At 37.6% G+C, this 16,085-nt stretch overlaps 1 protein-coding gene across 3 annotated transcripts in view; it reads right to left on the reverse strand.

Annotated features, from left to right (window-relative positions):
- The window catches only part of CEP170 (centrosomal protein 170), a 130,287-nt gene that overhangs the window by 19,571 nt on the left and 94,631 nt on the right, over positions 1–16,085 (reverse strand). For 2 of the 3 annotated variants that reach the window (XM_025361790.1, XM_025361781.1), the window contains one exon: positions 12,893–13,127. In XM_025361790.1, the coding sequence (XP_025217575.1) occupies positions 12,893–13,127 (235 nt within the window). The remainder of the gene's footprint in view (positions 1–12,892; positions 13,128–16,085) is intronic. The other variant, XM_025361798.1, reaches the window with a different exon arrangement.

Genomic DNA, 16,085 nt, shown 5'->3' on the forward strand with positions numbered 1-16,085 from the left:
ATGACAGTTAATTCCTCATTTATTTATCAACACAAAAAGGCAGGAAAAACACCAACAAATATTTACTGATTCCTTATTATGTGCCAGGCACTGTGCTAAGTCTTAAATACTACAACAATGAAGAAGCAGAAAGGGTCCTTGTCCTCATGAAGCTTAGAATAAACAGAAGGCACCATTATAATATAATGAGTACATTACAAAGCAGCTTCATATTCCTCAACTTATTTAATTCCCACCACCACTCTGTAAGAGAAGTATTAATCATCTTGTTTTCCAGATAAGGAAAATGAGACACAGAAGAAGACGTGACCATTTTTTTGGCCAAGGTCACAAATAGTTAAGTGCCATAAATCTTTTCACTATGCCATGCTATATCTCACATGATCGCTCCATATATAATTTTAAAAAACATATTAACTGTTGATGTGATTCTTTTGAAAATGTGCTTAAAGTGTTCCCTTATATAATATAGCAAATCCTTGCAATTCCCCAAAATAAATGAACTAGGATGAGAAACAGAATAACAAAGCTTAATGAGATAAAATACAGATAAGCATCAGTGTATCCAAAACACTATTTTTCATTAAAGTTTTTTTATGCAGATGATCTGTACAATGAAGTTTCTAATATTTGTGGAAAATAGTATAAATTAATTAGAAAAAACATGGACAGCAGCAATCTCCACATGTGATAAGGTAAAATATGTATTACAATGAGCAATCTTAATGTATACACAACCTATATTGTTGATTTGAAAACCTAATTGATATTTTCACATTTAATTCCATTTTATTACAAAATTTAGATAAGAAGATAGCACCAAAGGAACAAAACAGAAACTAAGGGTTCAGTTCTCTAACATTAGTCCAGTCTTTATGTTTTCCCGAGTGTCAGAACCACTGACTCAGTTTCAACAATTCTGTAGAAGTATGCATTACTTAAGAAAAAAAGTGAGATAACATGATAAATGTACTTTAAGTCACAAAGTTTGTAATTTTTCTATGTAAACTATCTCAGTCATAACACTTTTTTTTCACTGAAAGGCTGTATACTGGCAAAAATAATTGTACATTTTGGGTATATTGGAAGATTAAAGGATATATTAAAAACTACAGTTCTCGTGATATGCATACCCAACTAAATATACAATCTTTGCAAGATTATATATCATTACAACCACAATAGAAACAAACTATCATACTTTACTGATTTAAACTGCCAACAAAATATTGTTTTAAATTAGCTATTTAAAAATTTGCCTTATTTATTATTATTTTTTGAGACGGACTCTCACTCTGTTGCCAGGCTGCAGTGCAGTGGTACGATCTCAGCTCACTGCAACCTCTGCCTCCTGGGTTGAAGCGATTCTCCTGCCTCAGCCTCCAGAGTAGCCAGGATTACAGGCATGCGCCACCACGCCCAGCTAATTTTTGTATTTTTAGAAGAGATGGAGTTTTACCATGCTGAACAGGATGGTCTTGATCTCTTGACCTTGTGATCTGCCCATCTTGGTCTCCCAAAGTGCTGGGATTACAGGCGTGAACCACTGTGCCCAGCCAAAAATTTGCCCTATTTTTTAATAGCACATTAGTTTTCAAAAGTTTTTACATGTAAAACTTTCCAGAGGATACACACATGAACCACTGGAATTAAGTTTCCTTTGACATTACTGGAAAAAAGCAACTGGTTGGCTATTCATGAAGTATACTAGCTTTAGAATCCTAAAACCAAAGCTAATGACAGCAAGTCAAATCTCCTGTTACTTTAACATTGGCTAAGAGATCATAACTGTAATGACTCAGCTTTTAAGAAATAATTTAGTCTAGTTTGTAAATGACCAGAAGTGTTAAAATGTAAAATGAGTTTAAGGACAGACATTTAAGGGTCGTTGCAGAAAAGCTCATGATTTCCACACAATCTAGAAGAGTTTAGTAAGAAAAAAAAAGTTTTGTAAAAAGACGAAAAAGGGCTAGCCAATTTTCCCAGCACCATTTATTAAATAGGGAATCCTTTCCCCTATTTTCTTGTTTCTGTCAGGTTTGTCAAAGATCAGATGGCTGTAGATGTGTGGAAAACAGTGTGGCGATTCCTCAAGGATCTAGAACTAGAAATATCATTTGACCCAGCCATCCCATTGCTGGGGATATACCCAAAGGATTATAAATCATGCTGCTATAAAGACACATGCACACGTATGTTTATTGCGGCACTATTCACAATAGCAAAGACTTGGAATCAACCCAAATGTCCATCAGTGACAGACTGGATTAAGAAAATGTGGCACATATACATCATGGAATACTATGCAGCCACAAAAAAGGATGAGTTTGTGTCCTTTGTAGGACATCGATGCAGCTGGAAACCATCTTCTTAGCAAACTATCGCAAGAACAGACAACCAAACACCGCATGTTCTCACTCATAGGTGGGAAATGAACAATGAGATCACTTGGACACAGGAAGGGGAACATCACACACCAGGGCCTATTGTGGGGAGGGGGGAGGGAAGGGATAGCATTAGGAGATATACCTAATGTAAATGATGAGTTAATGGGTGCAGCACACCAACATGGCACATGTATACATATGTAACAAACCTGCATGTTGTGCACATGTACACTAGAACTTAAATTAAAAAAAAAAAAAAGAGGAAAAAGGGGATATCACTGAAAGGTACTCAGGAAAGCTGGAAAAAGAAAATATAAGGAAAAAAAGTCTAAGGTCAATTATTCTAAGTGAAGTAACTCAGGAATGGAAAATCAAACACCACATGTTCTCACTTGTAAGTGGGAGCTAAGCTATGAGGATGCAAAGGTGTAAGAATGACAGGAATTAGCTTTTAATCCTTGTATCAATTATGAACCCGTTTAGAACATAGGCTCTGTGTTTCAGGGTTTTTTTTTGCCTCCCCAACAGTGGCAAATATGGTCAGCGATTCATAAAAAATATGATTGATAATAGGATGCACCAGGGAAACTTTGAATCTGAATAGAGATCATGGTAATGAGATACGGGAAGAAGAATGGAGAAGAAATTAGTGGTCCCTCTCCCTCCCAACTCCTTGCAATGGTATAAAAGCCAGTCAGCCAAATAATAAAGAGCCGTATTATTTTTGCAGAGTCAAGGATCCTGTATCGGGCCCCAAAACTTCAAAGGTAAGTATAAAGTAAAAATTCATAAGCATGTGGCTAAAAAGTTTTTTATTTCCATAGGTAAAAACAAATGTTGTTTCATTAAGGATTTGGTTTAGCTTGCATTTTTCCTTCTAAGTGATTAGCTCACTCACGCTCTCCCCTGCACCTCAAATAGAACAAGTATAGTGGTTTAAGGTTTACAAGGCACGGGAAGAAAAAAAAAAAAAAAAACCCGAGATATTAGCAAATTCACTTCATTTCATTTAAAATTCTCATTGCTTATACAACGCAGGAAAAAGTACACTTGTAAGAGACCCCGTAATAGCACACAGAGGGGGTAAAAAGTCAAGCTAGAAGTACACGAATGCTGGCACCAACTGGACCTATAAAATAGGACATATAAGGTTTTTACTTTGTGTATGAGCAAAAAGTTCTAGATGTTCCCTAACCAGTAAAGACCAACTGTGAGTCCCCTGTCCAGAGGCAATCCAGACAGAATGCTCAGTATCACTGGCTACGCAGCACGAACGCTTAGCAAGGTCAAATAGATACTTGGAAATTCTATCTCAAATAAAAGACAGAATTCTTATTACTACACTGCCTACAAATAAAAATACAGTACTTTTTTTTGGCATACAAAAACGTACCCAGATGAGGCTTTAATGTGATAAGGCGGTGATTTTAAAAAATGTACATGCCTTGTAAATACTTATAACTACATTTTCCCCTGAAGGCTTTTCCTGGTTTTGGCCCATCATTCAAGATTATTTTTCTCAGCAGTTAAAAGCAATGAACATAACCACATTTATGCGATTCTGTCATTAACTGGATCTCTTCTTTCTTTTTTATTAGACAGCACCTAATTTTAATACAGCCTCTGGCTTGTGGTAAAGCCACATCTGATTTTCAGTTCTTCTTGACATGCCTTTCATACAGACGTGTTACCATTGTAAACAGCTCAAGCTGATCCTAAGAAATTCACCTAAGGTTTCCTAGAAATGTCATTCACATGAGTTCTGTATTTTAAACCATGACTTTGAAAATGAGCTATGTAAAAATCTTTAGAGTTTGACTTAAAAATTTTCAAATTGGAATCTTAAGCATTTAAACTATTCACGGCCTACTGATAATGAGCTAGATATCTTTTAAAAAACAAAAGAGGCCGGGCACAGTGGCTCACACCTGTAATCTCAGCACTTTGGAAGGCTGAGGCAGGTGGATCATTTGAGGTCAGGAGTTCAAGACCAGTCTGGCCAACATGGTGAAACCCTGTCTCTATTAAAAATACAAAAATCAGCCAGGCATGGTGGCGGCGCCTGTAGTCCCAGCTACTCGGGAGGCTGAGGCAGGAGAATCCTTTGAACCTGGGAGGTGGAAGTTGCAGTGAGCCATGATCACGCCACTATACCGAAGCCTGGGCAAAAGAACGTGAGACTCTGTCTCAAAAAAAAAAAAAAAAAATCCAACAAAACGACAACAAAAAACAAAGGAGACACAGACAAATTTGGGAAGACTCCAGGCATTATTTATTCAACAAAATTTATTTGGTATCAGTTGGGCGTGGTGGCTTACCCCTGTAATCCTAGCACTTTGGGAAGCCGACGTGGGCGGATCACCTGAGGTCAGGAGTTCGAGACCAGCCTGGCCAACACGGTGAAACCCCATCTCCACTAAAAATACAAAAAAATTAGCCAGGCGTGGTGGTATGCACCTGTAATCCCAGCTACTCGGGATGCTGAGGCACGAGAATTGCTTGAACCTGGGAGGCAGAGGTGGCAGTGAGCTGAGATTGTGCCACTATACTCCAGCCTGTGTGACAGAGTGAGACTGTCTCAAAATAAAATAATTTTAAAAATTTATTTGGTATTTACAAAGCAATGGTTATGAATGATTTCATGATCTCACTGTCCAATAAAGAATAAAAAGTTCAGTCAAGAGGCTTAAAGATTAATTTATGTATTGATTAACTCACATATTTGACTTACATATCAACTATAAGGAAGGTTCACAAAAAAGTCTCCTAATGAAAAGGAAAGATCTTTCTCTTCCATTAGTGGAAACTGTCAGTTAATTTATTAGATGTTAGTGGCATTGTGATTCAATAATAGAAGACCTTAACGAAAAAAATTTGGCAAACCCCATTCTTTATGCAACAAAAGTATGGAGAACTGGGACAGAGTTACTCTGAGCCACAAAAGGTTTAGGATGGGATAATAATGAGTTGAAATTGGAGGTTTCTTTTGGGCAGCAAGAGCAATTTAATGAGTGACCTGATTACAAAAGCAGAGTTCGAACAAAGTACATGGAGTCTACTAGCTATCAAGAGACAGGGATTTAATTTTTTTTAAGGCACCTCAAATTATTGTCAATGAAATGTTTATCACTACAGATAAGTTACATTTGGTAAAATGTAGAAAGATTCTAGTCTCGAAACTAGACTTATGAATGTGCTTCAAATAAGCAGAGAAAGTCGCAAATAAAGAGGTAATTAAGAGGATAACTTTGCAGGTTTTAGCAAACCCACGCTATCTCCACCAATGACAAAATCAGTAAGTTAAAAGAAGATGGTCTGATGTCATCTGACAGGAAAGTACTTAATAAACAAGACTCGAGATAGCCAGAATATTTTTAGAAACCCGGGTAGAGACTATGAGGAAGGAATAATGAAGTTTTAGGAAATGTGGGAAACGGCAGAGAAATTGAAGAATCACTGTCATCTGAACCTATGGGCAGATGATTTATTTCCCTACTCTTGCTCTTTGGATCTGACTAGCCCAACAAAATAACAGGGCCTAGACTTTAGATATTATGAATCAATAAATTATGTCTTAAAACTGACTTAGCAGATATGCCTTATTCCTTGATTAAGGTAGTTTTTATTTCCATAATATTTTCTCCAAAACAAAAAACATTTTGGTATTATCAAAGCTCACCTCCACTCACAACTCCAAATGTAGTATATCCTTCAATTATATTATAATTAAAGACTTGTTAGCTAAATTGCAATACACAGAAAAGCATTGTATTACCTCATATACAATAAGAAAACCCATACCATTTAATTCTGACAACTAAATTGGTTCCTACCAACAAAACAAACAATAAAAGCACAAAGCTTTTAATAATGTATTAAAATTACAAGTAATTTGGTTTTTTACTCTTAAGATTACCACTCATTCATAACTGTAACTGCAAATATTTTAGGCTTGAAAAACATAAACCATAGTCTTATTTTAAAATGTTTTCAAAGAATTTGATCAGTATTCTTTTTACTTGAATTTCACTAATAAAATTATGTGTAAAAGACTCAGTAATAATAAAAGCTTTTTGTCTTACAATGCCAAGTGAGTTTCATTTGGGGTCAACAAACCAGGGAATGGGACTGATAGGAGTTCTGTGATACATTTATTATTTTTTAGACAGAGTCTCACTCTGTCACCCTGGCTGGAGTGCAGTGGTGTGATCTCGGCTCACTGCAACCTCTGCTTCCCGAGTTTCAACAATTCTCCTGCCTCAGCCACCCGAGTAGCTGGGATTACAGGCACCCGCCACCACACCCAGCTAATTTTTGTATTTTTAGTAGAGATGGGGTTTCACCATGTTGCCCAGGCTGGTCTCGAACTTCTGACCTCAGGCGATCTGCCCGCCTTGGTCTCCCAAGTGCTGGGATTACAAACGTGAGCCACCGCGCCCAGCCGACACATCTATTTAATGATCACTTTAATATTAAAAAATAAGCCACTTACATACCACTGTTTTTACTAAGAGGACAAAAACATTTGTAATAATTAAGTTTGGACTGAAAATTTGAACAAAGCATTGGCTGGGATTCTTAAGCACAAATAAGGTAAGCCTAGCATTTTATAAACTGTAGGAATGTAATGCTGATTCTGAAATTCCAAGTATATCTGGATTCTCATAAATTTAAATATGTGAGATCTACAGAAAATTGAAAACTCCAAATAAAGTTCTAACTATAATCATAAACCACTGTTTTCTCTGTATCCCTCTTAAATATAACTAACATTTATTGACTACTGACTATATGTCAAGCACTAGGTTAAGTATTTGCATCAACTTGTCACCTCTCTCAGGTTGGCACCATTAAGTCCATTTTCCAGATGAGATCACTAGAGCACAGTTAACTCACCCAGGGTCACAGACCTTGTGGTTGAGTTGGGTTTGAATCTCAGACCAAGAATATGGTCTGAGTCCATAGTGCATATTCTTCACCACTCAGCTACACTGCATCCCTGTCACTGAGCTTATCTCAGAGTTCAGCTGCATTTGCAGCCCCCTCACCATTCCCTGGTGACACCATTTACTGGCTCCAGTATTTACTCTTTGCGAATGACTCTACATCGATGAGTCTAGCTCTCACGGCTTCCTGGTTCACAGCTACGGTTCAACTGTCTGCTAGATTTTTTCACAGGGCTATCCTTTAGGCATCTTGGTGTCAGTATGACCAAAATACAACCTCTCTTCTTTTTCCACACCTTCTGGGCTCCCTATCCTCACCAGTCTCCCATCTGACCAACCATGGAACCATTTGAAATTCTGCCTTACTATTCCAGCAACCATCACAAGCTAGGCCTCTCGTGCCACACAGCCAAGCTGTGGATGCACAGGAAAAGTTCTTGAAGTAAATTAAAAGTGCTACTCCAGTGAACACAGGGATGATGTGAAAGCAAAACAGCCTAAATAGCCTAATGCTGATATGGACAAAGTCTGAGTGTCCGGATAGAAGATCAAACCAGCCACAACATTCCCTTAAGCCGAACGAATCCAGAGCAAAACCCGAACTCTCTTCAACTCTGTGAATGCTGACAGAGGTGAGGAAACTACAAAAGAAAAGTTTGCAGAGGTCGGTTCATGAGGCTTGAGGAACAAAACCATCCCCTTAACATAAAAGTGCACAGAGAAGCAGCAAGTGCTGATACAGAAGCTGTAGCAAGTTATCCAGAAGCTCTAGCTGAGATAACCGATTAAGGTGGTCATAATAACAACTGGTTTTCAATGTTGAGAAAACAGCCTTTTATTGGAAGAAGATGCCATCTAGGACTTTCATAGCCAGAGAGAAGACAATGCCCAGCTTCAAAGCTTCGAAGGACAGGCTGACTCTCTTGGCAGGGGTTAATGTAGCTGGTGACTTTATGTTGGAAGCCAACACTCATTTTCCATTCCTAAAGTCATAGGGCCCTTAAGAATTATGCTAAATCTACTCTGCTTGTGCTCTACACATGGAACAATAAAGCCTGGATTACGGCATATTTACAGTGTGGTTTACTAAATATTTTAAGCCCACCGTTGAGACAAACTGCTCAGAAAAAAAAGATTACTTGCAAAATATTACTGCTCATGGACAATGTGCCTGGTTACCTAAGAGCTCTGACTGAGATGTACAAGGGGATTAATGTTGTTTTCATGCCTGCTAATATCCATTCTGCAGCCCATGGATCAAGGAGTCATTTTGACTTTTTGTTGTTGTTGAGGTAGAGTCTCGCTGTGTCCCAGGCTGAAGTGCGGTGGCACAATCTCGGCTTACTGCAATCTCTGTCTCCCCGATTCAAACAATTCTTCTGCCTCAGCCTCCCGAGTAGCTGGGATTACAAGCGCATACCACCGTGCCCAGATAATTTTTTCTATTTCTAGTAGAGATGGGGTTTCACTGTGTTAGCTAGAATGGTCTTGATCTCCTGACCTCGTGATCTGCCTGCCTTGACCTCCCAAAGTGCTGGGATTATGGGTGTGAGCCACTGCGCCTGGCCCATTTTTGTCTTCTAAGCAGAAAATGTATTCCTTTATTTAAGAAATACATTTTGCAAGACTATAGCTGTCATAGGTAATGATTCCTCTAATATATCTGGACAAAGTAAACTGAAACTCTTTTGGAAAGGATTCACCATTCTATATGCCATTAAGGACATTTGTGATTCATAGAGGAGGTAAAAATATCAAGATTAACAGGAGTTTGGAAGAAACTGATTCCAACCCTCATAGATGACTTTGAGGGTTCAAGACTTCAGTGGAGGAAGTCACTGTAGATATGATGGAAACAGCAAGGGCACTAGAAGGACTAGAGGTACAAGTGGAGCCTGAATATGGGACTGGATTGTTGCAATCTCATGATAAAACATTAACAGATGAGAAACTGCTTCTTCTGGATGGGAAAAGAAAGTGGTATCTTGCAATAGAATCTACTCCTGGTGAAGCTGTTGTGAGCACTATTGACTTGACAACAAAGGATTCAGAATATTACATAAACTCAGTTGATAAGCCGGTGGCAGGGTCCGGGAGGACTGACTGCAGTTTCGAAAGAAGTTCTACTCTGGGTAAAATGCTATCAAGCAGCATCGCATTGCTACAAGGAAATCTTTCATCAAAGGAAGAGTCAATCAATGTGGCAGACTTCACTGCTGTCTTATTTTAATTAAGAAATCGCAGCCGGGCACGGTGGCTCACGCTTGTAATCCCGGCACTTTGGGAGGCCGAGGCGGGAGGATCATGAGGTCAGGAGAGCGAGACCATCCTGGCTAACACGGTAAAATCTCGTCTCTACTAAAAATACAAAAAATTAGCTGGGCGTGGTGGCGGACACCTGTAGTCCCAGCTACTCGGGAGGCTGAGGCAGGGGAATGGCGTGAACGTGGGAGGCAGAGCTTGCAGTGAGCCGAGATCGCGCCACTGCACTCCAGCCTGGGCGACAGAGTGAGACTGTGTCTCAAAAAAAAAACCAAGAAATCGCCACAGTCACCCCAGCCTTCAGTAACCACCACCCTCAAATAAGTCAGCAGTCATCAGCAGGGATGTAAGACCCCATGCCAACAAAAAGCTGATGACTTACTAAAGGCTCAGAGGATCACTAGTGTTTTTAGCACTAAAATATTTACTTGTTTAGGTATATACACTTTTTTAAGAAGCAGTGTTACTGCACAGAGTATAGTGTGAACATAATTTTTATATGCACTAGGAAACAAAAAAAATTATGTGACTTACTTTATTGAGATATTTGCCTTACTATAGTGGTCTGAAACCAAACCTGCACTATCTTTGAGGTGTTACTGTAGATAATCATCCAGTATAATTTTTTGGTTAAATATATTTCATTTGGTCATCTGTAAAGCTGGTATTATAGCTCTATTTACCCTAATATTCATGAAAGTCTGCATCATGTCTTATATTCCTATTAGATGGAAGTTAATATCTGTATTCATAACAGAGAAACTGAGGCAGGAGCTAACAAAGCACATGCATCAGGGATACCTGCAAGAAACTTTCCCTCGTCAAACTGAAGACCAAATATGCCATATCTCGCTTATATACTTTATATTCTAAATGGAGCTTGCTTTTGTGCTTTAAATTTAAATGCAGGTAAACAGTTACTATGTACAGATTAACAAAGTGCTGATCAAGTGAAATAGTCCTAAATTCTAAACAGAAAGAGTATGCTAAAGCATAAAACATTTTTATAATACATTAAAACTCACTATTATATTTTTCAAATAAAAGTGTCTTTACTACTCTTCAAATATTGCTCTTAGCACAGGAGTCTTTTAGGTGACAGTAGTAGTTCATGTAAATAAATAAAATTATTTCTCATATTCTACTTAGTTTGTGATTCACAGCCATTTGAAAATGAATTTTCTCACGCTAAGCAAACTTATCACTGCCCTATAGAAAATTACATATCAACATTTCCTTCCATATTTTGTATTTTTCCTTCTTCCTTCCACTACCCTCCTTTTTTCTCCATATAAAATAAAACAAAAAAAACCCACTTCTCTAGCTTTGAGATATATGTCTAGAAAGTATATCTTGAAAAATTAAAATCCCAAAGTCAAGTTTTATTAGCATAGTGCTACTGACAAACTAGAGGGATAAGGCATGAACATCACTGGAGGTTAAATAGCCTGGCCTTAAAGTCCTGCCATAGATAATAAAAAGTACACATTGATAATAGTAACACTATGCACATAGCAAAATAGAACCAAGTGAAAATACAGTGTATAACCCTTATTCCCTCTTCTGTTTGTATTACAACTATTTTTTATTTGAGGGTAGGGAAGTGTATTTGGCTCAGAAGAAGGGTTTTAGTCTTTCTAGTTTGGGGTAGAGGGAGCTTGAGAGAGGAGGCCTCCTGCCAGGAGGCATCTAGACATACAGGCACCACTGGATCTTTATATGGACGTCTTTTTCAAGGGAAGGGGAAATATGATGAGACAAGAGTAAGACCTGTGGTTGCTAGCTGAGCCTGGAAGTACAAAAAATGTGTCAAGTTGCTCTCTCTACAAGCATTTTGTCGGCCCATAATGATCCATGGATGCCAAAGCACATATATGCCTTTCCTCTAACTAGAACAACTGGCTTAAAATGCTTCAGTAATTACTCTCCTAAAAAGCTATTTGTCTGTTAAAGCAAAAATGTTTTAAGCAGCACAATGAGATTAGAAAGGCATGTTTTCTCCAAGAATAAAAGCAATGACAAGTAAATAGTCTTTAAAAATAAAAAACTAAACATCAAACCAATGAGCCAGAAAAAACACAACTCACAGAAGTCAATGAAATAAAGAAAAAAAAGATGAACATTAAGATAGAGTAAAAGTTTGTTGTCTTCTAAAACCATCTATGAAATATTATGTATAAACTCTTTAATAACGTTCTCAAGTATACAACTTGAAGATTAAGGTCTTAAAGACAGAAGTAAGCTTAGTATGTACACAGTGAAAATGTTTAGGTAACAAATGGTATAGTGCAATAAAATTTAACATCTCACAAACTTTAAACAAAAAATCCTTATATTTTAAGTACTATAACATCTGCTTGAGTATAATCTCTCTTCAAAGTTCAGCCATAGTAAGTTATTTTTTTTTTTTTTGAGACGGAGTCTCGCTCTGTCGCCCAGGCTGGAGTGCAGTGACCGGATCTCAGCTCACTGCAAGCTCCGCCCCCCGGGTTCACGCCATTCTCCGGCCTCAGCCTCCCGAGTAGCTGGGACTACAGGCGCCCGCCACCTCGCCCGGCTAGTTTTTTGTATTTCTTAATAGAGACGGGGTTTCACCGTGTTAGCCAGGATGGTCTTGATCTCCTGACCTTGTGATCCGCCCGTCTCGGCCTCCCAAAGTGCTGGGATTACAGGCTTGAGCCACCGCGCCCGGCCTATAGTAAGTTATTATGTTATTAATTAAAAATCATCTGCAGCATAAATTTTATTTTTTGTACATAATCTAAATCTAAAAGTTACTATAAACATATTTATTTAATCTTCAAAATAATCATATTTTGTTTTACTTACTAAAGGGTTGAACTGACCATACTTAATGAGCTCATAGAAGTATGAGTGAAAATCTGCTTACCCTAATTCTCTCCAGAGAGCATTAGCCACATCTCTAACAGGTATCCTATTACATCTTTGGAAGTTTAAAGGAAAGTAATCCATAAATTGCCTGCACAGTTCTTAATTATGTAGATCTGATACTGCCTCCCTTTCAAAGTTATACTTACTTATCACCATCTATAAAAGAAACTCTTAAAAAGGGAGGAGAGGGGAGAGAGAAAAGGTCAAAATAAATCAGTTCTACAATATGTTAGTGGCACAGGTATAGAAAAAAAAGGGAAAAAGTTGGATAGAGAGTAATACTACTGACTAAACAGAGTTCACAGTTATCTGTGGATTTCAGTTCTTAGACTACTAGTAAAAATGAAGTACAAGCTAAACTCTGTTACCAAGTTGTAACGTTCTTAGAAATTTTCAGTAACCAACCTGGCTATCTCTTCTCGATGAGCAGTCCAATCTCGGATGTAGTCTTCCTGCTCTTTAATCCGGTGCTTGAATGAAGAACTAGTAGGCATTGCTGATCCAGCGCTCTGCAAGCGAGTGGTTTTCAGGGCTGGAGAAGTACGTAGACGGGTATGTTTAGGGGAATTACGGTTTGATCCAAATTCATCTTCTGAGGTGGAAGCATAATCAGTAGGAAAGCGCCTCCATCTTGAATTTACTAAATTAGTTTAATTATTAAAAAAAGAATTATTATGTTATCATTTAAAGGAGGTAAAAGTCATGACTTCAAAACACCATGAGAGCGCACACACAGCACAATTTTCAAAAACTGACATACACATACCTCACAAAAACCATAAGTCTACTACTCCTTAGAGATAGAAACATTACACTTTGGTGAATTAAAAACAATGAAGAATCAAAAACATCGAAAGACCATGTTTTCCGTAGTGTGGTGAATAAACATTCAGATGAAAAATTTCACTAATGATAAACAACTAAGCAAGCTCTATCCATCGATGTTTAACTGGAGCACTTTTCAATTGCAAATATTTCTTATTTGAGTGAAAATATGAATTTTTCCAAAAAAAAAAGACAGTAACAACATCAACGACAACAAAAATAAAAACAAGGGAAAAGATTTCCTCATGCCACATGGACTTTCAACATGGAGATGGTAAAAACTCTCTTTTCCCAACACACAGACGTGCATAATTCCGGCTGTGGAAATTATGCCTTTATGGCAGAAAAAAAAAACATTACCTCTGTCATTCAACATCCTGTTACGCTATGGTTGGAAAAAATCTTTTTACATGGTAAAAAACACAACAAAGCATCTTCAGTACAACTCTCTGCTGCTTTGACACTGAAAGCATATGGTGAAAATAGACAATGGCATAAAATCTACAAAAAGCAAAACTCTACAAGCTTTTGTCACAACCATTGACATTGAAGGCACAGGAGATACTGTGAAGAGTCACATTAAAGAAAGTGGCAATCACTTTCTTATTTACAGTTAGTAAAGACATTTAAAAAATGGCATTGCTGAAACATTTAAAAAATCAGAAGACAAAGCAGACACTTTACTACTGTTAATATGAGAATCAAACATACAAATAATTTGTGAAGCATCAATAGAGGTACAAAAGAGAAATAAAGGCTAATTCCTGGTAAACTTCACAAGGGCAGGAACCATGTCTGTTTAATCCAGTAACATATATCTAGCACTTAGCTGAGTGTTGGCTAGCAAATTTTTAACAAATATTTTGGAAAAAATGTAAGACTTCCTGGATATAAACACTTACTTTTCCGAAACCTAGTGAAAAGCATTAAATGTTATCGGCGTTTTAAAGTAATAAAACCTTAGCATCTTTTTCCTTTTCAATAGAAACTGACCCTAAGCTGCATAGAACCCAGAAGTTCCTCCACTCGAATTTTATGCCTTTTATGTCTTTTCCTCCAAAAAGTACATTTTTACCTGGGGATCTCTAAGGCTGAGCTTGCTCTCAGATAAAACTGGCATACCTTGCCACCAGAACCGGCTGAAGAAACAGAGAACTCTAGAATGAGGAATATGCCATAAATTAGAGCCTAGCGATCTGTCCTCATTCACACCCCTATGTGGATTAAGAAACAGAGAACTCTAGAATGAGGAATATGCCATAAGTTAGAGCCTAGCGATCTGTCCTCATTCACACCCCTATCTGGAGATCCTGATGTTTGGAACGACATTCATTCACAGATATGAGAGAATGAACAGATGCAGAAAGTTCATGGTTCTCTGTAAAAGTGTATGCAAATGCATATACTAGGTAATTAGTCATAGATTTTTTTTGAGGAGCTTAAACATAATTTCTGATTTTAACACTGTAAGATAATTTATTAACATAGATACTATTTTTACCATGGTGATAATGTACTCATTTCTAGATATAAAAACTTCCATGAGTTGAAGTGATCCTGAGACTTGAAACCAATTTTAGGAAAAGTTTAGGAACAAGAGTAAAGAGGTTTAGAAAGAATTAGAAATATGGCAGGCAAAATCAGAAATACTGTAAACAAATTTGTACTTCTCAAAAAAGTGTTTCATTAAATGCTAAATGTGTGTTTTTTTGCTATCTTACAATAGTGTTCATAAGGAAAAAAAAATCAATTGTTACATCAAATTTCCTGATTTTTGATTAGGCAACTATGGTCACCATACATATGATTGGAAACTAGAGAGAAAAGAAAAGCAATTAACAAAGAGCTTTAATAAACTGGAGAACATATGAAAACATAAGTATGATAAAACTAAGACAGTTAATTTCAAGGTAACTTAGAAAGAATGGCATTGATGGCTGAGAAAGAATGGCATCGATGGCTGACTACATGAAAGCAGAATGAGAGACTGAGTGCCAAGTACTGTTAATATATGTTAAATGTCAGGTGACCACATATAAGCAGAGCCATGCTAGAATTAACTTTAAATAGTCTGAGCTTAGGATCAAAAAGCAATTACATTTTGAGGAAAAAAGTAAGAGAAAAACTTCCTTTTCACAAACTTTCCATCTCTTTTCATAGGTTGGTCTACCTAGAAGTCAGTAAGAATAGTAAAGCTACTAACAATATCTTTTAAAAGCAATCAGAGGCCGGGTGCGGTGGCTCACGCCTGTAATCCCAGCACTTTGGGACACTGAGGCGGGCGGATCACAAGGGCAGGAGGTCGGGACCCTCCTGGCCAACATGGCGAAACCCCATCTCTACTAAAAATACAAAAATTAGCCAGGCGTGGTGGTGCATGCCTGTAATCCCAGCTACACGGGAGGCTAAGGCAGGAGAATCACATGAACCCAGGAGTCAGAGGTTGCAGTAAGCTGAGATTGCATCACTGACTCTGGCCTGGTGACAGAGCCAGACTCCGTCTCAAACACAAAAAGAAAAGCAATCAAAAGAATATAGCATATTTTAAAAAGTAAAAGGTAACATCTTTAGGTACGTTCTTTTAAAATTGAGGAGGAAACTGGATAAAATAATCAGCATATAGCACAGAAATAAAAATGTGATTAAAAATTATTAAGTAATTAAGAGCTCCCTTTGCCAGTGGAAAACATATCACACACGGTGTACTACGAAGAAAAGCTCCAGTTACCTCTGGACACACTGAGTCTGTGTAACAACGAACAGCAGAGCAGAG

This window comes from Theropithecus gelada, chromosome 1 (genome assembly GCF_003255815.1).
Source record: "Theropithecus gelada isolate Dixy chromosome 1, Tgel_1.0, whole genome shotgun sequence".
NCBI lineage: Eukaryota > Metazoa > Chordata > Mammalia > Primates > Cercopithecidae > Theropithecus > Theropithecus gelada.